Here is a 25,425-nt window from a genome sequence, read left to right as displayed (position 1 = left end):
CTAACTAATATGTCTGATCTATTAAACGAATTTAAGTGAATTTAATTCGTTCATGAGACAAAATCATTTAAATTAGCAAATACTTTCTAAAGTTCTAATGCTATGTATGAAAAATGATTTTGTTACAAATTTTTTGTACTTATGTTTTAGAGTGTGATTATGCACATGACTCACAATATCATGGGGTTATAAATGTAAATTAAAACTAATGTTTGGATCATGAAGTAATTATGTTGGTCTTTTTTTATAATTAAAAATTTCTTGCAATGCAAACATGTCTTTAAAGGTTATTTGGTATGTGCATTCATGTATGTGTGTGTATATGTTACATGTTTTTTCAATTCTAATCCATATATGGTCATCTGCTGAACTTGAATAACATAAATTAAGGTATGCATGTATAAAGGGGATATATATACATATATATGTAATTTGCTTTATATCAAATACTTCCAAGTAAATCTATATTTTCCTTCACCTATATATAATACCACCACAAGAATATTGGTATTTCTAAATTTTGGGTCAAGTATATTTATTAGTGTTATATACACATTTATTATTGTATCAACATCCATTTGGATTACCACCCAAAACCCGCTGTGAGTAATTCTTAGCTTGACATGCATACATTTAAGGCTCCCACAACTCAAAACATCAATGTAAAAATTACCCTAGTCGTATGAGATTCATAGAAGTAGTGTTAAATTGTAGTCTTCAATCTCTTTAGAAAAATAAATAGTAAACATTCTAAACTAACAAAGAGTATATCAAAAGTACAATAATCAAACAACTGAAAGTCACTTTCTATTATTTTGATTTATTCGTTCTCTGAATGAGAATTTCATAAAATGAAACATGAACAAAAACATACTCCACCATTTACTCATCCTCCGAAAAAAACTTATAAGAAAATAATATTCTTAACATATATTTGAAATATTCATAATATGAAATTAAATAATTAGAATTCAATAACATAAGATGTAATATAGTAATATCCATACATATTCTTAACCGCGAAAACTATATCCTTAAACTGATTAAAATAAGTGATAATTTTATTAATATAGGTCATCCATCCATGGGGCATCCTAAAAATTACTTACAAATATCATACTCAAAACTATCTGGAATCCTTCTTAAACTAATGAAAATTTACAAATCATGTAACATCTATTAAACCCAAAAGAAAAAAAGAACATTTTATCATACAATAGGCCCAGTAGATACATATTACAATATGCAAGAGGAGAGCTGTTAGCTTCACATCTTGATACATTCCCTCGTTCTTGATGCAGGCGCCTCATAAAACATAAAACATATAAGAAAATTTTTACGTGGAAATTGCATTGAATAATTGAAAATGATACAGAGTTCTATTCAATATTACAGGACTTTACAGACAACAAAATCAAGCAATCAGGTATCAAAGGTTAAGTAGGTATAAGTGCTAATATCTGGTTTCTAATAATTCCCATGCATTTCTGAATCTCTGCATAAATTGGAAGGTTCTGTGAACAACATGGCTGCAAACTGGTGACAGCCGAATCTAGAACCTGCGCGACTTCACCCGGTGGAAACTGTCTTTCTGTACACTTCTGCAAATTTCATTGTGCAAAGAGCCATATGATTATGTTTAAAATTGCAAATTTGCTTGGCATGGCAGTCAAATGTAACTATAGAACTCATGTCAAGATAGGAAAAAAAGTCCATCTATGTAAATATATACAAATATATATATATATATATATATATATCAATATAAAAACAAACATTTTCATGAACTTCCAAAATCAAGATATGTATTTAGAAGTTCAAAAATCAATTCAAATTGGTCAAACTGAGAACATAGGTTCTGTTTCTGCGAAATCGTAAATGTTGTTTCATTTAACTAAATAGTTAACATAATATGATGACTTCAACAAATAAGTAAACCAATTTATCATGATGCTAATGATTTTTCAATAAACTAATATTTGATAATACAAACAATCTTTTTTAATTTTATTTTTTATATAAAAAAGATAGGGTTATTTTTTAAGAGGTAAGCAAAACTTCAAGGGAAAAGAGATCGAACAAGTAAAACCAGCTGCCATGCCTCATTCACTAACCATGAAGCTGTCCGCTTGGTTTCATAAATCAGCAGCCTATAGCACTCTTATAAAAGATCCATCCCACTCTTAAAATGTGTTTACTGATGCTAATATTTCCAAATTTTAACTCGAAGTTACCATAATCTTCAACATAATAATTTCATTTGATCATTTTCAACTTGGTGATATCAAAGAGGCATAGATGTCAAAACAAAGTGCCAGGCATATGACCTGCAGAAACAGCCCATCGGAAAGCTGCATGATATCCAACTTTCTGATTCAGACATTCTGAAATTTATCATGTCTACATAAAAGTAAATTACTTGCAGCAAAAGTTCACGAAACCATTATTAGAATTTACCTGAATCATGAGCAGAGTAGCTACACAGCGTCCAATAAGTTCCGAAGGTATTTGTGCCTCATTTTGATCAGATATATTCACCCGAGAATCAGCTGTATTGGTAGTTGCTAATGGATTGGATATGCAGGGAGTTGGCTCATCCTGAGAAGCTGTCCTCTGAACCGGGTTTGCAGGTATATTATCCATTGAAAGCTGATTATTTACAAAATCTATAGCTTCCTCAATCCTGTCAATATTACTTTGCTCATTTTTCAATGAAGCCACCGCCTGAAACAGGTAACATGTGTACTCAGAGACATGGCATGCTGAATTTAAAATATTGGAGCAGCCACTCTGTGCTGTCAACTAGATCCCTTATATGAGAATACCCAATGATTGAAGAACGAAACTATTAAATCATCATGAACCTAGGATGCCTGGATGAGTTTTAATTTATTTGAAATAAACTGGGAGCCAATAGTGCGATGACCATTTTATGGTTATAAAGGATGCAGACCTCAAAATCAGAAGACTGACAGCCAGTTATATAATTTGTTTAACAACAAATAATAGTCACAAATTAGAAAGGATGCATGAGAAAGCATTAGCAGTAGTCATTAAACATTATGCACTTGCAGGCATAATATCTGAAAAAAAGGGACCAGCCAGGTATGTAAAGTTAGATGGCCAATAAGGACCTGTAGAGCAGCATCAACCATTGTTTGGGCTTTCGTTCTTGAACTTTCAACAATTTCAGCCACATGAGATCCAGGTTCTTGGGGATGAGAAGCAGAACGATCAAATGAGCTTGGCTGACTACCAGGGTCACCTAAAGTATGTGTAGGTTGCAACCATATATATGATGAATTCCCTTGATACCCTTGATAAGTGTTTCTTTGCCTCAAGCGGAAGAGAGCAGAAGAAACCTACACGTGCAATCATGTCAAACAACTGTTGCATAGATTAGAAATACTTGGCATATAGATTTTGATGATTGGTTTAAGAAGAATCATACCTGTTCATTGACTTCGCTCAGCTGAAACAGAACTGCAGCATATTGCTTCTTGAAGGATTCCGAGTCCTTGAGAGAGTTGTGTCCATCTTTTTGGCTTTCCATCACCTCATCATTCATGCGCTTCAACTCTGAAACCACAGCCTCCTACAGATTCTTACATGACCCGTCAGTTTACTCATACCAATGGACATTGAATAGGATTTCTATCAGGTTCAGATAACAAATTCATGACAGAACATAATATAGGCTACAAGGGATGCAACTAAAATATTAGGCCTATCTTCAAATAAATAAGATTGGCTATCAACAATCCTTCTCTAAAGTTGAGAAAATCTTAAATGAAAATTCACATCTTTGTTTTGGGTGGACTCAAATTAAAATTTAAAATATACAATTCCATTTAAGGAAGCACAAGCAAATCAAGATTTTGCAATTAAATTGAGACATAATAGCCCAAAGGAGAAGATTACATTTCTTATTTCTTTATACTTCATCAGAATATCCTTCTCTGACCATGAATTTAGGCTTAGTAATAGGTTACATTGCTTGAATGATCCTTGATGAATGAATTCTTTAGCTTTTATGGGTTTCAACTCCTCAACAATCACATCTTTGTAATATTCAGGTACCAAAAGTTTGTTCCTCTTCGTTTACAATTTAATGGTAAAATATTCTTGATGAATCCCGCATTACCTCTCTTTCAATTCAACCATTTTATCTTCATCTCATACGATTATATAAGTATCCATGCTGCTATTGCAAATTTATAGAAGATGGAAATTTTGATTTTAAGTAAAAGAAAAGGCCGACAGAAAATGGAGATAAAATTGTAAACTAGCTAAATTGGTCAAAAGAGGAACACCCTAAAAATGGCAATCAAATATGACAATAGTGTTCATCAATCCAAAGTTAATAATATCAATGCATGAAAAAAATAAATTTAACTAAGCTACTTAAAATGACTGAGCAGACACATCTAAGGCAAATTACTAAAAAGGGCAGAACCTTTTTGTCAAGAGCACGAGTTAGTTCAGAAAGAGCTTGCACGTCAGCTTCCCTGGCCTGGATCTGTGCAAGATTAGAAGACTGAGAATTTAATGCTTGCTGTATGTTAACAATTTCATCCTTGACTTGCAAATTTGAACCTGGCTGACCACCCTATCCAAAACAGGTTTTGATCAAATGGGCAGAATAATTCAGGGTCTAGAGATTTACACAGCTGTAGCTACAGCAACAAAACTACAAATAAATAAATAAAAGCTCTGATCAGAGATGGTTAAAGAAGAGAGGAATGGAGCTAAACATTGATGAAACTGCAACCCTAGTTTAGAAAGATAGATAGGGACTTGCAGCCAAATGTAGATTTTAGAATAATGATATGCTGCATGTGTATCCTTTGGACGGTGTTACTCCAGGTTCTTTCCAAGATAAAATATGACAATCACCTTCACTTTGAGAAACTCAACACTATTGAGGTCACGAAATTAGACACTGGCTTTGCCACAGAGACACACACAGCGATCGAGATCATATAAAGTGACTCATATAGCAACTCCTAGAAAAAGATATACAACATGAGAATAAATTATAAATTGTGCTTTTTGGGTTCTCATAATGAAAAAACAAAAGATGACTTGGGAATTTAAATTCATAAATAACAATAAACAATCATCCTCATCTATATGTCCACCTAGAGTTGAAGAAGATGCAAAGCTAACTGACCTTTTGCAGCTGTAATGAACTGCTAAGATGACAAGCTGAGGGAGAAATAGGAGGAGGACTACTGATGTTCTCCAGGTTCTCACATGCGGCAAATTTTAGATATCCTTCAGTTATTCTTTCTATTGGTTGTCCATTCATTTTTAGGTCATTAAAATTCTCGGCAAATCGATCAAAACTGATACTTTGCCTCATAAGAGATGCGGGCAAGTTTTCCAATGGGTTTAAAGGCATGCAATCAATATCCTACACCAAAAGAAGTATAATAGAAAAACATGAATGGAGCAAGTGCCTTAAGATAAAGAACAAAGAAAAACATAGAGGACACTCAGGTTCAAGCCTTTTTTTGGCAGTTTATCTAGCCAAAAAAACAGTTACTAACGAGAAACAAATGCAATCTGCCAAAAAATCATAATGTAATTCTTTAAATTTTGTACTCTAAGCATCCATGATAAAGTAAGTAATTTCATATTCCAGTTCCACTGCTGGTAATTTTCTCAAGTACTATGTACAAGTTCTATCATGGATGAAGGCACACTGTCATAGCACCTTTAGGCAATTTTTGTTTACAGATTAACTTTCTTGACATACTTGTTTAGTTTATTCCATTCTTTAACTGGCAGGCAGTTTTATTAGGGAAAGTATTTTTTTAAAAGAAAAAATGTGATACATTCAAAGGGCACCGACGGGGTGCAACCCCTGTACAAAAATATTGGGGAAAGTATTTTTTTTAAAGAAAAAATGTGATACATTCAAAGGGCACCAACAGGGTGCAACCCTTGTAAAAAAATATTGGGGAAAGCATTTTATCAATTTGAAGAGGTCAGGACAATCTGTTACAAATATTGATACCTCATGTAGCTATTATTGCAACGTCTTGCGAGTGAAGCTATCTATAGTAATATCCATATAGTGCAAACCCCAAGTATCAGTAAGGAAAAAACAATCTACAGGCATTAACATAAAAAGTACCTGGACAAATTCCACCCCCAGCTCAGGCCGGTCAAACTGAATTCTGTACCTACTATGGTCAACAGTGAGTACACTGCCATCGTGAATCTCTCTTGCTTTTGGATGAAGAGAAACAACACCCTGACCAACTTTTAAAGGTCGGGCTAAATCAGTTGGAAGACCTTCCCTAGAACCTGCATGAAGTTCAGCATAATGTTTTCTAACAGATTCCCGGTATTGATAGAGCTTTTCTTTCTCTTCCTTCAGAAATTGCTCAGAAAATCTTCTTGGTTTGCCAAGAGAACTGACATTAACATAAAAAGTAAATAAGCACCATGTTGCTAAAAACTTATCAGATAAGAAATACAAATAAAAAGCCTGTAGTTATAAGGCAAGAACCTCCTTATGACACCCCATTCAACACGAGTTAACCTTGGGACATGACCCAATCCCACATGATCCAAATACTCAACAAATTCCCTTTTAGCAAACCATGGGTAGTCAATTGCACTATAGAGCCATTCAAAAACACACCATCTCCGTGCTTGCTGCCGAGATAGACAATTTGAAAGCTTTTCCTGTAGTTAAAAAATACATTATCGAATTTAATACAAGATTAAGATGCAAGAAACTAACACGGTGGAAATGTAAATGAATGAAAATTAACCTTAAGATTGAGAGTCTTGTAATGAGATGGAGGAATAGACACTTCAGACTGGTCATTCACAGTATTCTCAGAAGATTTCTTATCTCCCTTCAGCGATGGTTTCTGCATTTCTACCTTCCGTCTACTCCTAATTTTTGTAGGTAAATTGACTGGGTTTGCAGATACATTTTGCATAGTTGATGGAGCTGAAACTTCAGCTTCTGTTCCATGATCATTACTTGAAGATGTACCCTCAGAAGTTTTGATTAACCTCCCTTGTTTTGGAGGTGCAACACCATGAGAACGTTTGCCTTTATTGACATGCTTGTTTATTTCATCAGTCACCTACAATCATTAGCAGTGGCACATAGTAAAATCACAAACCAAACAAGAATCAGTCAAGACAAAATTTGGAACAAAGATTCATGAGACAGTAAAAAATTTGCCGGATTTGGTTGGCAGAATTGACAGAAAATAAACTTGTAATATCAAGAACAATGAATGGAAAAAGTAACATGAACTTATGCAAGTAAATGCATATATAAAACAAACTACAAAGAAACCTTCCTAAGAGGATGAATGATTACAATTTCTAGAACCCAAAACCTTAAACAAAATTCTTAGATATCACATTGTATTAGCAATGATAATCAGGATTTGGTCTAAACATTATTTCCCAATTTTTGACTATTGCTCATATTGAGAGTATTTACTGTTCACAAGTAGGTCCCAGTAAAGGAGTATTTTGGAGCCAGGGAAATTTTTTTTTATGCGGTAGCATTCTTGTAAATTTGAGTTTTGTCCTCCACTATATAAAGGAAAAACCTCAGCTTGCACAAGTGAAGTTCCAAATAATAAAAATTTCACAGGTGGATCCATCGATATAGGCAAACTGCTGAACTAAATTAGACTCTCTATCTTCCCTCTTTCGCTTTCAACTTTTACTTTAATCTGTGTGTGTTGCATGAGTTATTTCACAACATCAATCTGTCCCAGACTTGGGACACCTAGTATACTCATTTATTTGTTGTCCTGCATGGGTTTGATTTTACAATTTTTTCCTCTTGATCTCATAGGCTATATATTAGACTTAGTTAAGATTTCTAAGATGATCCTGTGAGTGGTATTGCTTGCTTAAATTATCTCATTTTTATTGTCTTGGAAAATAGGCCCTTACATGGCAACTGGCTGAGGAGATACTTATCCGAGGAGGGAGGTTGTGGTGCAGGGTCATTGGTGCGAGGTGGGGGGATGTTGTGGGGAGGAGTGGTGGGGAGATTGCTAGACCTCATGGTGTTGGGCTTTGGAGGAAGATTAGTATGGGGAAGAAAGACTTTCTTGATTGTATTCAGTGGAATCTGAGGAAGGACAATATCATTAGGTTTTGGGAGGGTGAGTGGATTGGGAGGGGTAAACTTAGGGAGCAATTTCCAGGAATTTATGCTTTAGCCTTAAGGAAGAATGTGGTGGTGGAAGAGGTTTTCAGAGGTGTTGATGGGAGGAGTGGGTGGGACATGAATCTTGTCAGAAATCTTAATGATTGGAAGATTGATGAGTTCACTAGATTCATTCAATTACTTACTGATGCTCACCTTGATGACTACAAGGATAAGGCCGTGTGGAAATTAAAGAAAGATGGTATAAAGTCAAGTCCTTTTATCATTATTTGGCCAATAATGAGGGTGATAGTGTGAGATTTCCAGCTTCGCAGATATGGATGTGAGAGCGCCACCGAGAATCACTTTTTTTGCATGAGAACCGGACCGGGAATGCATCCTCACTATTGCAAGTTGACGAGAAGGGGTCACATTATGGTTAATAGTTGTTATTTGTGAAAAGTAGCAGCTGAATCTTACAATCATCTTCTTCTGTGGTGTCCAGTGACATAGAATATATGGAATATGATGTATAGTTTATTGGGTATCAATTGGATTATTGGGGACACAGTGAAAAATGAACTTTGAGATTGGGGTGCGATATGTAAGAAATCAAAAAAATTGTAAAATAAATTCTCTTAACTATCTTTTGGGTGGTGTGGAAAGAGAAGAACAATAGAATTTTTGATAGGTGTATAGTGAACTTGGGTAGGATTAGGGATAGGTGGATACATACTTTTGGATCTCTAATCTTAAGCTATGATGTTTATGGATGGGATGATTTTGGGAAAGTTTTTGATGTTCTATTAGACATGTAAATTTTTGTATAGGGGCAGCACCCCCTTCGTGCCTTATACACAATATACTTCTTTTTATCTCAACAAAAAAAATTGTCAGAAAATATAAGATTGTGGTCTTTTATTCCACAACTCTCAATAGGATATTAGCTGCAAATATTATTAGTCAACTATTGTATCTTTAGATAGTTTATGTTAGGAATGCTCTTAAAGCAAATATATTCTCTTTCCTAGTTTAACTTCTTGTATCTTCTATAATTGACAATGTGTTAAGTATTGTTAGAGAAGCCTAATAACAGAGAAACTACCCCCCACATTCTCTCAATCTAGACGGTACAAGAGCTATCAATTACTAGCTGATTTTTTCCTCTGCTCCTGCCCTTATTTCCCAATCCCTCTCTTCTCTATCACCCCTGTTCTTTTCTTTTTCTTTTCCCCCTTCTCTGTTCTCTACTCATTCCCTTGTTTTCTCCCTGCTTTCCCAACTGTAGCAATCCTCAAAAGCACTATGTCTAACATTTCCTCCAAATCAGCCACTGCATCACTATCCTCCCTTGCTGCAACCTTGTCAAAAGATAATAAACTCCGACCCAACTCTGAGTCTCACTCTGTTCAAATCATCACTATTTGCTTGAATGGTAACAAGTTCTTAAGATGGTCTCAAGTGGTTTGTATGTACATTTGGGGCCGTGGGAAGATGGGTTATTTTACAGACAAAAAAACAAGCCCTACCGAGAATGATCCAGCCTATGCAGTATGAGATGTTGAAATATCTATGGTAATGACGTGATTGTCAATTCTTTGGAAGAAGATATTAGTGCTTACATGTGCTATCCAACATTGTAGGAACTCCAGGAACAGAATGAATTTGCATTTGGAGAACGAATCTCAAATTTTTTAGTTGACCCTCAAACTCCAAGGGTCAATAAGAGGATAGCGTCACCAAGTACTTCACATCCCAAATACCACCCAAAAACACAAACTCACAGGAAAAGCAAAACTATACAGCAACCATTGGCCTCCTCCCAAACTCTTGCCACTAAATGGAGATGGATGACAAAAAGGCTGCTGCTTGACCATCCCACCAAACCTCAAATGTTTACTTCCCAAAAACCAACTGCACATTCTGCAAATTTGGCAGATCACTTTCTTCGGCTTATCACCTTCTCAGCTGTCATAGGTAATACCAAGCACCAATATGTAATCATTACCCAACAACAAGTCTTCAATTGAAAAGCCAACTCTCTCTAATGAATTAAGACCAACATGTGGACCTCATGAACTTCAACTGAGATTGTCCAGCTCGACTTCTTCAATAAGATTTAACAAGTCTACTTCACCCAATCTGATTCACCTAGCTCCAAACTATTCCTGATTCCAGGCTAGTTTGGTCAAATTCATGCTTTATACTCACTTTTAAAGCAGATTGAGTATTTGGAAAGTAAATTAATGTTTATTTATCCATTTGATCAAAATGATCAAGTTAAGAATGTCTCTTAAGCCTTCTATTTCATGGAAGAGAGGATGAATATACTATAAGCAAGGTTATTACACCCTTTGGCAAAGGACTCAGATAACAGCTAATGGACATTGGTCACCTACTAATAGACCTTACTAGGCTAAATACGGTTTAACAGGATCGCTAACCGTCTTGCAATCTATATATGGAATTTTTATAGTTGGTTCATGATACAGGTTCTCTTGGGCTCATTTCAGTTCTCAATTCTGATCTCTGAAATTGGGAACCCAAAGTAATTGGGAAAAGTTGGCAGAGTAGGATTCTAAAGATAGTGAGAGAAAAAAAGATACAACAGAAGAGAGTGAAAGTTTATGGGATGGTTGGATCGATTATTATGCAAAGGTACATATCCCTTCTAGGGTACAAAAGAGGAAAATAATCTTCCTAATTAAGAAGAAGCTAACTAAAGCTCCTAAAATCTCTATTACAGCTCACGTATTCAACAACTAACCAAATATCATACATAATTACAATAATCTTGGAGATCTTCGAAAACGTCCAGGAACTCACACTACAACCTAGATGCACCGTGTTTTACGTATGTCCCAAGGTTTCAATTTTTTGCTACTTCAACATTTCAAAACTTAAGGTCAAGTTTCCAAGTGGAAGAGAATCATATAATATAGGAATATTCTAGAATGAACATATTTCAACATTATAAAAGATTTATGTAATTATAATTTTGAGGTATTACAACAGGTAATCAACTTAATCGGGAACTACTAAGGATAGTTTAGAAATTGTATCTCTTATCTAGTTTTTTTATTTTTATAGAGAAATAACTATCTTATTTCTTATTTAGTTAAAAATCTCATTTTGTTATTGTTTTTCTATTATTCTACTCCTATTACATTATACAAACATCCTATAAATACATAAAGGATTCACTTTTTTTTTAAATATAAGTATGAAAATACATGGGGAATTCACATTGTTTAGAAGACTGTAGTGAACAAAAATTATTGATATTCTCTCATTGATTAAGCATCTAACAACTCTTTAATTGTGGTCATAAATTGGCATTATCGACTATTTAGATTATAAATTGGATTCTTTTCTTTTCTTTTCTTTTAACTACTGCTCTAAATCTTATTCCACTATGCTACATCAGATATCCATCAAGAAATTAACATGTTTGATTCATGATTTTGGCCTTAGATGATCCACAATCCAAACCCAGATAAAGGACATAAAACACAAAGAAGGGGATTCAAAAGGAAAATGCCAAAGCCACTTAGCCAATGACAACGGGTTTTTACGCGCCAAGTTTCAAATGCCAAGACTCCATCCTTTTCACGCATCTTCCCAAACAGGATAATCTCTTGAAACCTCAGCCACTCCTTTAACTAAAAAAATTGTCGTCATACCTCTCAGACACTCGGACAAGATTTTAAACAAAGAGAGTGCTTTTTTTCCATTAGAAAGTTTGTCTTAAGAACGACCTGGATGCAAGCGGATATCACATCCTCAAATGGAAATAAAGACAAATAAAAAGAAGAAGAAGAAAAACAGGAAAAAAAAGACCAGATTCAATGTAAGATAATCTCCCAATTCCTTCGCATAATAGACAGAGGCAAACTTGGAAAAACCCTGTGCCTTAGCCAACTAAAAGGTCATATAGAATCATTTTATCCCAAATAGTGTGTAGTATTAGCACAGAAGCTAAAATTATGTTATTAAGCTCCAGCTCTAAAGCACAATATCCAGCAAAGATTGTCCCTCTCCATAGCATCTTATGGCCTTTATTCTTCACCCAAGCCCTGAAATAGGCAAATAAAAACCCCCCAAGAGTGAGTGGAAACCTAATTCTCTCCAAAGCAAACAACTTGCACCAAATTTGAGAAGCCACCGTTTAGAGAAAGAAGAACGACTATTAGATAAAAATTGCACCCAAAAAGGATAAACAGCTAATATCCACTTTTTTAAAAAATGCTGAGTAGATAAAAATTTGATTACCTGCACTAGGGTTTATTTTCTAGTAGCTTGTAAGCTCTAACCTCCATGTGCTTCTATGACTAAAATAATGTCAAAGAAGATCAAGGAGGAAATTTTCTCTATTTTCTCAAGATAAAAAGAAACTAAATACCTCAATATTTGGGGATTCAGCAAATTGAGAAGTTGTAGGAGCTTCATATTGACGAATCTGCAACTAGAAAGCAACTTGCACATCGTCATATTTCATGCCACTAACCAAATGCTTTTATAAAATGTCTCCACTCAAGGTAAAGAAAAAAAGGAAATTAATGTCCATGAACAAACAATACATTCTTACTTTTGACGGCAAGGACTTCTGCCTCCTTTTTCGCCTAACAGAATTGCCCAGATTGATTCCCTTTGCTTCAGTAGGAGCATGAATATCATTCTCAAAGAATTTTCCGACTTTGGATGCTTTGATGGCACCCGCTTTAACTCCAGGAATAGAACTATTCCCTTTTAGTTTGTACTCTTCATTGTTACCTGTCTTCTCTTCCTTGACTTGAATGGAAGATTCTAAAAAAAGATAACAAGCAAAGTTTTCATGTTTTGATTGAACTAGAATAAAAACCAAGATAATCATTTGCTTTGACAAGGATAACGTAAGAACTAATATTTAGTGACATATCTAGAAGTCAACTAAAAGGGAGTAAAAGATCGGTAAAATTCCAGGAAAGCTTGAGAGACACGATTAAGAATTTTCTGAAGAAAAAGGACGGTCAACATCAAAATCAGGACTTAGATTAAAAAGAAGCAGACAATAAATACAAAAGAAAATTTAAGAATGTTGTGCACCCCTTGCCCCCCCGGGTGCTCCCCTTCCAACCCATCCCTTCTTTCTATCAAATATATCAAACTACAACTTGGTGGGTCGGAGAGTTTTAAACAAATGATAAAGATTGCACTTCAGAAGCAAATCTGCTTTCTATGGTAAAACTTCCCAGAAAGATGAAAGTTTTGTTAGCCACACCACAATACCACTCTTCCATTCATTTCCTTAACAAGGTTATGAGTTGAATGACTTGACTAACCTGATTCATGTCTATATTTGGCAGCAATGGCAAAATTAGCAGAAGATCATTCAGTTTTTTTAATAAGGCTGATTGCCAAAGTAGGCAAAAATTTGGACCCATCTAAATATGTCTCACAATAAGTATAAAACAGAAATTGATGCAGATGAAACAATAAGATCTTTGCTTCTGGACCCAAAAAAAACTGATAACCAAATACTACTGTTTGATTGCAAAATAAGATATATTATCCCCTCCTAGTATGCAAGAGTCATCATATTGGAGTAGCAACTTAATTCTAACTTCCAGTTATAACCAACTTTCACATCCAAAGAAATGTCTGAATCCTCGCATACAGAGATAATATAAAATAATCAATAAAACTGACGAATATTGAATAGCCACTTCAAGTTATGGACTTGTCTTGTTAAAATTTTCACCTAGATTACTGATCAAAACATGTAGTCATCTTACCAGTGTCAGGAGTAGTTTCTGGCATCATCAAGGACAGATCTGCCAAAGTCTGGAGGGCATCAAAAGCAGAGCCCTCATCTGCAAAAATAGGAGATTCAAGAAATTAACAGAGTTATACAATTTCCTCAATGAAACAAACATATTATTAAAGGGAAAAATATAGCAGGTGAAAATAACTCAATCAAGATTGTGGACTTCAATCATGCAAGAATATATTGAAATTGGCGTAACAACTATCTTCTATTCCAATTTTGAAAGAATACAAAACATCAGTTTGGTTTCTTGTATGTCTCAACCAATAACCAGTAAACAACATTATCTTCAAGATAAAAAGACAATGTGCTAGGGCCAAGGAGCATTAAATATCCATTTATAGAAGATAAAACCAGCATTAATCCTCAGTATAACAAGAGTATAGATCACCATTTCATGTTAAATAAAAATCAAAGATTCATGTAAACTGATGGTAAAGCATCTATGGGAGAAAACAGGCATCATAAAGCTTCACTTAAAGGCATAACAACATTGAACAGCATTAATTATGAAGGGAAATGAGAAAGGAAAGAAAAAGACATGGAAGGCTACCTAGCCTAAATTCTAATATACCTTGAATGAAGAGAACCTTCTTACTTCTCTTCCTTAAGCCCTTATTGGAGGCCTTTGTAGTTTTCCCATCCACGGTGTCTGCTTCAAATTTCCCCTTGCCAGGACTCAGTTTCTCTCCTTCTGTCCCACTGCAGGCTTCCTTTATGTCATCCAAATGATTGTTTGCACTGTCTTCAACTTCTCGTTTCTTCCCATGATATCTCCTTCCCTTTTGTTGAACTTCTATTGTGCCAGGACCATCAGTACTCATCAAGTAGCTTCTATCTCCAGCATAATCTCCATTATCAGCTTCAGTGCTTCCTAAGCTTAATTCATAACCACCCTCATCCATTTCGCTACCACGAAGCTTGGTACCTGTCATATCTGATTCAGTATGCTGCACATACAATAAGAAATTGGTTCATAATTTTAGCAATAATATAAAATGCACAAGAAGCAGTTAAAATAGTGATTACCATTTTTTCACCCTTTTGAACAGGAGAGGGGGTCTTTGTTTTTCTTTTGGGTGTGTGAGAAACTTGGGGAGAGCCACCTCTTTGTGAAGCCTCTGTCAACGCTAATGCTATCTCATGAGCAACATCATCATCACTAGCATTCACCTTCATTTTCAAACCTTGCCTACCTGGCATAGAATACCTCTCCCCACTCTCTTTACCATGAGAGCATGAAATTGGGACACGAGGAGTCCTTTTTCCAACGACACGAGGCACACTCCCTAAAACAAAATACAGAATGTCAACAAGTAAAGGGAAAAATAAATCTCTCTTCCAAAGACTGATAAAAAGATATGCTACCATGCATTTTAGGAACCTAGTTTCAAGTTCACAAATTTAACCATGCAAAAAATTGCGTAAAAACAGCATGCTGAGAGCAATGGAATGCAATCAACTTCAAAAAACAAAGTCCAATATAATAGAATATATGCATGAACACACACAGAGAGAGAGAGAGAGAGAGTAACAGAAGGGGAGAGAGAAGAGATGGACAGAGATTTCACACCGGTGCGTCTCTTCTTCAGCAATGACAGGCAGCCAGAAGCTGACTGGAACTGCAACCGATCAGAAAGCGGGCCCTCTGATCCTTTAGAAGTCTGCTCCCGCGATTTCACTCGAGCACGTTTCTGAGGTTTTCGAGATGTTCCTATGTCCTCATTGCTTTCTTGTTCGCTGTCACTTCCTCCCTGCCAGTTCAAGATCCAAGGAATTCAGTTCCATACATACAACTGTATCATGTGTTATACCAATTAAATTTACCTAAATTTTCAAAAATGTTCCTCATAATCAGACACCTTACACATTTCTATTCAAACTCGCAGGAACTGAGAAGAACAAAGTTCAAAAATTATATTAATAGAAGATCAGCACTTGCAGACTAATCGACAAAGAAACGAGTTAAATCAATCTCCAATAGAATCCACTCAACAAGGAATCACATGGAAAAGGAACTTCAAATCACACTGACACGGCACTTAAAATCATCAATCTGCAAAATAATATTTGCTCCATCAAAAGTATAATTTTTTGTAAATTCCTCACTATAACTAACTCCCCTGATGATCTTAAAACCATGTAATCTTAACAGAAGTGAAGTGTTCACCTCTCAGTTGGCCAAAACTTAACCATCAATGTATAAGAATGATTCATTATCGCCTTTCAATAGATATTTCTTTAGATTTCTTAGATTTATTGGAAATTACATATCACCTTGACAACCAATTTTATTCACAATTTTTGCATATTCTCCATCTCCAGAAAAACATTGTTCCACTTGGACTGATTGTCAGGTATAGTTACAAAAATTTTACGAGCATAACTCTGTTTAATATGTTTTATGAAGCATTAAACAGAAAATAAATGAGGATATGAATGTCTTTGAAGGTTAAGATGTCCCCATGATGATATTTTGGAAACCTAAGGTCAATTTAGAAATTCAAGAAACCTCAATAAATCAAACAAGGAATTTACCAGAACGGAGTAGTGATCAGTCATCATGGCAATCAGTCCAATCACAGAAGCAGTACCCTCTGGAAGAGATAAGTAAGCCTAAGAATACACAACTTGTCAGCAACAACCAATTACTTGTCCTTCAGAAAAATGAATAGGCTACCAAGAAAGATCAATAAAGCTAATAAATGCCGTTTATAATATACATCTTAACTTGTTTAGAGAACCAAATTTCTTCATTTAGTAATTGAACCGCAATGGATTTTCAAATTGCAATTTAGATCAAACGAAATTCCTAATTAAACTTCTTAAAAATAAAAATCAAAAACTCTGTTGAGTGTTTCAGATGAAACCAAATTCAAGCTGATGAGCTCCATACTTCAAGGAACTACAAAAAGGCAGAAACACCAAACTGATTGAGTATGCGCCACCATTTTGGTCAAAAAGCTGTCAGTATATAGTACAATAATACGAGTAAAGTTTTTAAGAAGTAAAAGAATTTTGATAGTAATGCCGGGCAGTGTCTGTGGAAGCAAATCAAATACGAGTTTGAAAATTCTGACAGAAAGAAAGATAAACTACAGGTGCTGTTCTGACAATTAAGGCCATGCTTACTCTATTCATTGTATAAAGGGCTTCTACCATTTCCGCAGACCGGTTACGCACAATACCAGCCACCTGCAAAACCCAACAAAACACAAAACAAAGATATGTCACAATAATGCAACGATAAATAATCATCATAACCATCCACGCAACACTGAAAACCTTCAAACATCAAACCATGAAAGTGTCCAATGGAAACACGTCCAACATTCTCAAATGAAATTGAAGTTTTATGGGGGGGTTTTCCCCAGAAAAATTATTTAATAAAAATACTGTACCATCATCAAAAATTTGGTACCAACCTTCTTCCAATCTCTTCCATACTTACGATATGCTTCATAAAAACGCTCAAGCTCTTCCTTGCTCCATTGCGGTCCTAACATATCTGACAATTTTCTCTTCTGCATGCATTAAAACAATAATTTACGAGTTAGAATGATTCTTACAAAACCAACTTTGCATGCATCTAACTGAATGAAACCTCAATGCAATATCTAAAATTCCCCACTTGATAATCTTATTGGCATATATCATAGATTATCATTAGGAGACATGGAACCATTGAACAAAAGCATTTATGATATTTAATATTTCTGGACTGGTGAGACAGTTCATGCACTTATATAGAACAATAACTCATTAGTTACATTTAAATTGTTTTGATTCTTTAAGAGTAACTTAGATTGTATTGATTATACTCTCTCAAAGATGAATTTACTAAAAACCAACAAGGCTCGGAAAGGGAAACGAAAAAGCAATAAATGAAAAAGTTAGGACAAAAAAAAAAGTTTGAATAAAAAAATACCCAACTAGATTGAAAAGAATTTATTGTTAAGTTTTAAGATACCCTTTTGTTCAGTTATATGTTCCTTGACAAACTCTTACATGACTCACTCAACTGTAGCTTTTTTCATACAACAAATTTTCTATGGGAAATGTAACGAAAAAAGTTAGCAATCTTTGTCCCCATGTGGTAGCTGCCAATTAGCTTAACTGGCGAAGTAACTTGTGAATTGCGATGCACTATCATTGGGATCAAACTCTAACAACAATAGGATCAAAAAGGTCAATAGAAGGGAGAGGTCACCTCCCATTACAAAAACCACAGCCTAACAGGCCCGCTATGAACTAAAGACAACAGAAATACAAAATGGTGCTGCCACGTGGTAGAAATTGCTACTTCCAATAGGTTTTATATAAAGGTGTTCACAATATATGCTGATCGAGTGAATGTCAGAGATTTCTTAAGGGGAATATGTTGGAAATTTCATACGGGGAGTATTAACATATAAATTTATTACATCACCTGAATAGCATAAATATTGTTAATAGATAGATTCTTTAAGTTTATGCATAATTTGTGCAAAAATACATTCTTAAATAGGCTGTAGAACAGTATAATAACCATTAGCTCTCGTATTGGATACAAATAGATTTCCATACATAGAAGATGAACCATATAACATATAAATGCATACAGTTACTACTTTAAAAAAAAAAAAAGTTTTGCAGTTTACCAGTTACGTTAAATGATTGTAAGAACTCAAAAATTTTCAAGCATCATTGTCAACCATACCACATCTTTTTGGGCATTATTATTTTCTTCAACTCACTTTGGGTTAAACCTGTCTCTTAAAGGGACACCTTTATCTATTTCGCATATGGGTTAGTCTCTATCAAAAAAATATAGCATGTACAGTACATGGGTTGATATGCTAACCTCATTGACTATGCCTATTTCAAGGCCTAAATATTGAAGTAACTGCAAGCAATTTATTTAGTCTTAAATAGCAGAGTTGATTGTACAAATCACATAAGCTGGACAAATACACCTGAATTGTGTAAAACCATCTAATCAACAGAAGCTACGTATCTCTTTGCTTTGGTTATAGCCCAAACCATGATTACAGAAAATCTGGAACAGTTAGAATCTTTCTTTCTTCCCTTCTTTGTCTCATCATGCTTAATTAAGCAACAAGAACATATTCCACATTCCAACTTCAGAGATGGCAAGCTTCCAAAACCCGAAAATTAACATCGATTCACCTTATCATGCTAAAATTTAGCGCTACAGATAATATTGTCAATTGTTTTATCAATGACAGTAAGTCCCATAATGTAGTTATATTTTCTCTTCGTCCTGTTGTCTAGATGTGGTGATGATAAGTGATGATGTTATTCAAAGCCAAAATCCACGGAAGTTTCTTATAAAGTACCGTGGAGGTGCTTGTTCTCTTGGGCTTAAAATGTTCTCATAATTTCCTTTCTTTGGTAAGTGAGTCTGAGGTGCTTATGGGCATCAGCAAGCAGGGTAGCCAATTCCGTTTTCGTGCGAAGATAGAATCATATAGGAAAATGGGAAAAGTAGTGGTGCATTTTTTTCTGAGAAGTGTAAACTACATATTTACACAAAACAAAAATGAGAGAGCTCGTTAATCAGTCAAGAGTTGACTGACTCCACAAATAATTGATAAGTGTTTCTATTTCAAGATAGTAAGTAGACTGCAGTTACTAAACGACTATCTTCATGACTGCAATCATTTTAGACAATTGGATGGAAGCCTAAAAAGGAGTTATAGGAGTGAAAACATTGCAAGAATGTCTGTTCACCTTATTTTACAAGAGCCTAAAGTTCTTTTTTTTTTTCTCTTTTTTAAGTATAGCTTTTAAATTCTGCAACAGTAAATACCATGATATAGTTTTTAAATAAATTATTGAAATAATTTGGGTAACACAAGCTTATAAGTCGTATTAATTTTTTAAATTTCAGAAACGATGGAAACTACAAGCTGTCAATTCTGTGCAAATGACAAAAAATGATACCCTTAATGAAAAATATAACAGATCGTATAGGAATATTATCTTTAAACTTGTTAAGAAATACCTGGTTCTTTTATCTGGTCAACCAACAATGTTTGGAGAGTTTATAACCTCTCATTAAGAAAAGTTATACCTCAATTTTTTTTTTCTAAAAATGTGTTCATAAATTATTGAACTTATGAGTTCTTAATTGTATATCAAGCATGTAAAAAAAATAGAAAAAACTGGTAGAGATTTTATAATCTCTATTAAACCCAAAAAAGAAAAAAAAAAGGAACTAAATCAAACCTCCTTTTAAGCCTATCAAAATAAACAAATTCTGAAGGAAAAAAAAAAACTCCCCCTAGAAAGAACTATATCTAGCATTGTACAGGAAAGCCCATTTCCAAAGACACTATTTCGGTTGCCATGTGAATCCAAGCCCAAAGAGAAGTATTCAAGATAACAAGTTAAATGACAATTAGAATTACTGCTTAAAGTTTGAGAAACTCAGATAATTATGCCTAAGATGAAGCATTAATAATTAGAAATATTTCATTTGCTAAAGTAAGTAAACCAAAGTTCTCCTCTGAAATCTGAACAACAACAGCACTCACCCGCTGCCTACTTTTGCTGACATTTTCTCCATCTTTACTGGAAGCAACCTCATTAACATAGGAAAATTTTTTATTCACATTTCTAGATTTCCTTGACGGAGCCATGAATGTGAGTTACTCAATTTTTTGGAACCTGAAAATTGAGAAAATAAGAATTAGCAAATCAATTCTCTCAACGAACTTCAAGCCCAGAAATCTTAACAGAAACCCCAAAAATGTTCACTCAGTTGCTTTTCTGGTAGACTACTTTTCCCCTATCCCAGTCTCCCAAATGTTAAAAGTCATTTAATACATAAAAGCTATAATATAACTATGAGGTAATACAGACATTACCACCAGTACCAACAAAAGCATGAGCTTCTAACCTTCTGAATTTAAATCTAGGACCATTTGCGGAAGTGCTAACTCCCACATCCACCAACACCCACCAAAGAAAAAGCAAGAGAGAGAGAGAAGAAGAAATTGATGGCATGGAGAATGAAGCCAACAACTAAAATCTCCAGAAGAGATTAACGATTAACCCCCAAAATATATCATGAAGAGAAACACAAAATGAACAATATATAAGTACGAACAAATCAAAACAATCAAATAAACTTAATTTCCTTCGTCCATATACCATACTCTAGCAACTCCCAGTCAAAAAGAAAGAGAACGCAAAGTGAAAATCAAAATATACACTGATGGATTAAAGCGTAGCTGCATTATTTCAAGGTTTGACCATTTCCAGAGCAGCAGTAAAACAAAAGAAACGAAGAAAAACAATTAGCTTCTCAAAAATGAAATCCAGCCAAATTCGCACCAGATAACAAAAACCACTCGACTCAGCATCATATACAAACTTTATGTTTCAGTTCGATCAGTTTTTCGGAAAAAGAACATGAAATTCAAAAAACGAAATCAGCAACCTGTCCAACCCGATTCAAAAACTTTTCAGTCACCGAACAGATGGCAATCACTTATCGAAAAAAAAACTTCAAAATTTTCCTTTTTGCACGCCTGATTGAAGGAAACAACAAAGAGATGCAGAAATACACGCGCGTTTATGCAGAGAACAAACCAGAGATCACTGCAAGCAAAATGTGTGTGCTTGCCAATCAAATGCTATGACACTTTCTGGCCATTGAGAGAGAAAGCGAACGCGAAAGAGATCGAACAGAGGAAACTAACCAGCAATCGATGCGAGTGCGAATTTGTGTGTGGCGATTGGTGACTGACGATTACTGAAGACGAAGAAGATGATGCAGATGAAGAGAGAAATTTGGGGATATAACCGCGAAAACTTTAAAATAAAAAATAAAAATAAAAATGCAAATCACAATTTGGCTCATGGGGTGCTATAGCTCCTTCAGTAAACGGTGGACCTACAGCTTAGATTTCACCGTACATGTGGCATCAGACTTCAATCTGAACCGTTGGTAATTCCAACTAGGAGAGAGCCTTTAGTAAATTTTAAAAACAAAAAAGAAGATTTAATTACGAAAATACGTTGTAAAATATCATGTATAATTGGCAAAAACATTTATTACATGCAATAATATATATTTTAAAATTTAGTGTGTTATTATAAAATTATGAATTTAAATTTTATTAAAAATATATTATTTATTATTTTTAATATATTATTAATTGACCGTTGTTCACTAATGATATTTAATTTAATAAATTTAAAATTTTATTTTATTAATAAAATTATAATAATTAAATTTGATTTGTTATTGCAAGTTATTTATATGATTATATTTTTTTAATTGAGATAAAAACGATTAGTTAATATTTGAATTTATTGTTAAATTCTAATATATATATATATAATAATCTATTAAATATATACATAGTAATATAATAAGTTTATATTATTTTTTAATGATAATAATTTTAACCAATATTTAATTCATTCAATCAATTTAAATTTTGCTGCATGAGTTATAAAAATAAATAAGTCATTCATAAAAAAAATTATATACTAAATTTAACATTATATATTTAACTCGATACTCTTAAAAAAAATAGTAAATTAAAGTAATTAGCGCTATAAAATTCTATTTCTTAGAGATGTCTAGAAACCAAAAGTGGTCATACCCTCTAGTTTTCTCTCTTTTATTCAACGAAATGTAAACTAATCTTTTTTTTTCTCTTTAATTTTGCTTCCTCTTCTGAGTAATATGCATTAAAAACAATATCAAAACAATTACTTTTTAATTGTTGTTTGCTTAAATTATCTTTTCGAGTAATAATTTTTTTTTATAAATAGCGAGTATCTAATAAATAATTATTTATTAATTTTAAGTAAAATAAATACATATAAAAAGATATAAAATTTGCTATCATGGAACTAAAAGGTTTTACCACGTGGAAATGCTCTTTAATGGAACTTTAGCTTTAGCTGGTCGTGACCAAGAAACTACTGGTTTCGCTTGGTGGGCCGGGAATGCCCGACTTATAAATTTATCTAGTAAATTATTGGAAGCTCATGTAGCCCATGCTGGATTAATCGTATTCTGGGTCGGAGCAATGAACCTATTTGAAGTGGCTCATTTTGTACCAGAAAAGCCCATGTATGAACGATGATTAATTTTACTTCCCCACCTAGCGACTCTAGGCCGGGGGGTAGGTCCTGTGAGAGAAGTTATAGACACATTTCCATACTTTGTATCTGGAGTAGTTCACTTAATTTTCTCCGCAGTTTTGGGCTTTGGCGGTATTTATCATGCATTTCTGGGACCTGAGACTCTTGAAGAATCTTTTTCATTTTTCGATTATGTATAGAAAGATAGAAATAAAATGACCACAATTTTAGGTATTCACTTAATTTTGTTAGGTATAGGTGCTTTTCTTCTAGTATTCAAGGCTCTTTATTTTGGAGGCGTATATGATACCTGGGCTCTGGGAGGGGGAGATGTAAGAAAAATTGCCAACTTAACTCTTAACCCAAGTGTTATATTTGGTTATTTACTAAAATCGCCCTTTGGGGGAGAAGGATGGATTGTTATTGTGGACGATTTGGAAGATATAATTGGAGGGCATGTATGGTTAGGTTCCATTAGTATTATTTCATTTAAATATCTAATATTTTTAATCATATTCAACTAAACATTTTGCTTAAGAATCGAACACTAGATTTTTTTACAATTTGATACTAATATCATTAGAAATAAAAATTTATTATTTTGTTTTACTTAAAACTAAAAATTTTGCACAACCAACATAAGTTGTTGGATATAAAAATTAAATAAGTTTAAATAACGGATTTTCATTTCATTATTTATTATAAGTAAATGAATCAATTTAATTAAATTGTTTATTATTAGTAAATACAATGGAATAACTTGTCCTTTAACAATAAAATTAATAGTATTAATTGAATAATTAAATGAATCATTTGGTTGGACACTAGTTTAAAAAAATTAGGTCAATGAATGATGGTTAAATGAATAATTAAATTTTAATTTGTAAGAATTAATGGTATATTTGGATTTACCATTATTTAATTTCATGACACGGTTTGAAATTAACGGTCCCAAATGCATTAGGTCATCCCTCTAGTTCTTTTGGGTATTAAGTCTTTGAATAAAGACTTGGATTCTTGTTAAGAGGTTAAACTAACCAAAGGTCCTCCACCTAAATCACATCAAATTTCATGAACTCATCAATCAAATCTTCTCTATAAATTCTTATAATCTAATGTTATCACTTCCATCCAAAGAAACATACATAATTTCCTTTATCTAACAAATGTAATGGCTATACCAAGACATTGCTTCATGTTTGTTTTGAATGTTACCTTGTTATTATTGACAAGATTTGACATGAGCCTAGTTGCTCACCACCTGGCGCCCCAGCTTTACCTCTGCCACTAGCCCTGCTTACAACACCAATAACACCTTTGCCTTCATTACCTACATTATCACATTTGCCATCTGCTTCACTGCCAACACTACCTACTCAACCAACTATGCCGGAGACCACCTTGTCGCTATTGCCAAGCACCCTGATAAACTCTTACCTTCATTTCCCACAGCACTAAAAGTGACATTGCCACCAATGTCAACAACTCCTTTACCAACAATTCCTACTTCAATTCCCAACATCCCTACAAACCCAACACATTTCCTACAGCACCAAAAGTGAAATTGCCACCAATGCCAACAACTCTTCTACCAACAATTCCTAGTTCAACTTATTCAATTCCCACTTCAATTCATTCAATTCCCAACATCCCTGCAAACCCAGCATCTCTGTAACTGCATAAACCATAACCTAACAAACCCACTACGAACTAAAGACAAAAGAATACAAAATGATGTTGTCATGTGGTAAAAACTGCTACTTCCAATAGGTTTTATATAAAGGACTTCACAATATATGTTGATCAAATGAATGTCAGAGATTTCTTTTGGAGATTTCATACGGGGAGTATTGACATATAAATTTATTACATGATCTGAATAGCATAGATATTGTAAATAGATATATTTTCTAAGTTTATACAAAAATATATTATTAAATAGGTCGCGAAATAGTATAATAACCACCGGCTCTTTGCTATTGGAGACAAATACATTTCCAAAATTGGAATATGAACCATACAATATATGAATACACAGTTTTACAGTTTACCAGTTACATTATATGATTGCAAAGGAACTCAAAAATTTTCAATCATCATTGTCAACCATACCACATTTTTTTAGACATTATTATTTTCTTCACCTCACTTTGGACTAAACATGTCTTTTAATATGTAAAATTTTAATTTGATTAAAGTGTTAATAATTGTAATCAATATATAATATGAAAATTTATTTGACCTATCCATTATTTTTTTTCCTCATTAACAGAGTATAAATTACTTTTTGGAGTGATGATAAAGTCTAATCTTAATGTTTATCTGTAAATATTACAAACATTTTGCTCATATTTTGGTCAGTCTATGA

At 33.9% G+C, this 25,425-nt stretch overlaps 1 protein-coding gene across 6 annotated transcripts; it reads right to left on the bottom strand.

Annotated features, from left to right (window-relative positions):
* Nucleotides 1–1,040: 1,040 nt before the first annotated feature.
* Nucleotides 1,041–21,813, bottom strand: ALY3 (DNA binding protein). 6 transcript variants are annotated; one of them, XM_088216538.1, is made up of 21 exons: nucleotides 21,659–21,813; nucleotides 20,489–20,621; nucleotides 17,375–17,473; nucleotides 17,082–17,144; nucleotides 16,488–16,565; nucleotides 15,523–15,703; nucleotides 15,146–15,238; nucleotides 14,979–15,070; nucleotides 14,524–14,899; nucleotides 13,918–13,995; nucleotides 12,732–12,949; nucleotides 12,546–12,608; nucleotides 6,789–7,112; nucleotides 6,521–6,699; nucleotides 6,143–6,425; nucleotides 5,174–5,416; nucleotides 4,457–4,609; nucleotides 3,452–3,595; nucleotides 3,135–3,362; nucleotides 2,458–2,724; nucleotides 1,041–1,601 (listed from the first exon to the last, which is right to left on the bottom strand). In XM_088216538.1, exons 2-21 carry the CDS (start codon nucleotides 20,591–20,593, stop codon nucleotides 1,437–1,439), a joined length of 3,432 nt encoding a protein of 1,143 aa, XP_088072664.1. In that variant the 5' UTR covers nucleotides 20,594–20,621; nucleotides 21,659–21,813; the 3' UTR covers nucleotides 1,041–1,436. The 6 variants fall into 6 exon arrangements, 5 of the variants coding, with proteins under 5 accessions (XP_088072664.1, XP_088072660.1, XP_088072663.1 ...); XR_015818020.1 differs by adding an exon at nucleotides 2,115–2,351 and having other exon boundaries at nucleotides 1,464–1,601; nucleotides 14,979–15,238; XM_088216534.1 differs by having other exon boundaries at nucleotides 14,979–15,238.
* Nucleotides 21,814–25,425: the final 3,612 nt, after the last annotated feature.

This window comes from Carica papaya, chromosome 3 (genome assembly GCF_054855325.1).
Source record: "Carica papaya isolate Zhongbai chromosome 3, ASM5485532v1, whole genome shotgun sequence".
NCBI lineage: Eukaryota > Viridiplantae > Streptophyta > Magnoliopsida > Brassicales > Caricaceae > Carica > Carica papaya.
Note: the sequence above shows the minus strand (reverse complement) of the source record. Positions and strands in the feature narration are given on the sequence as shown.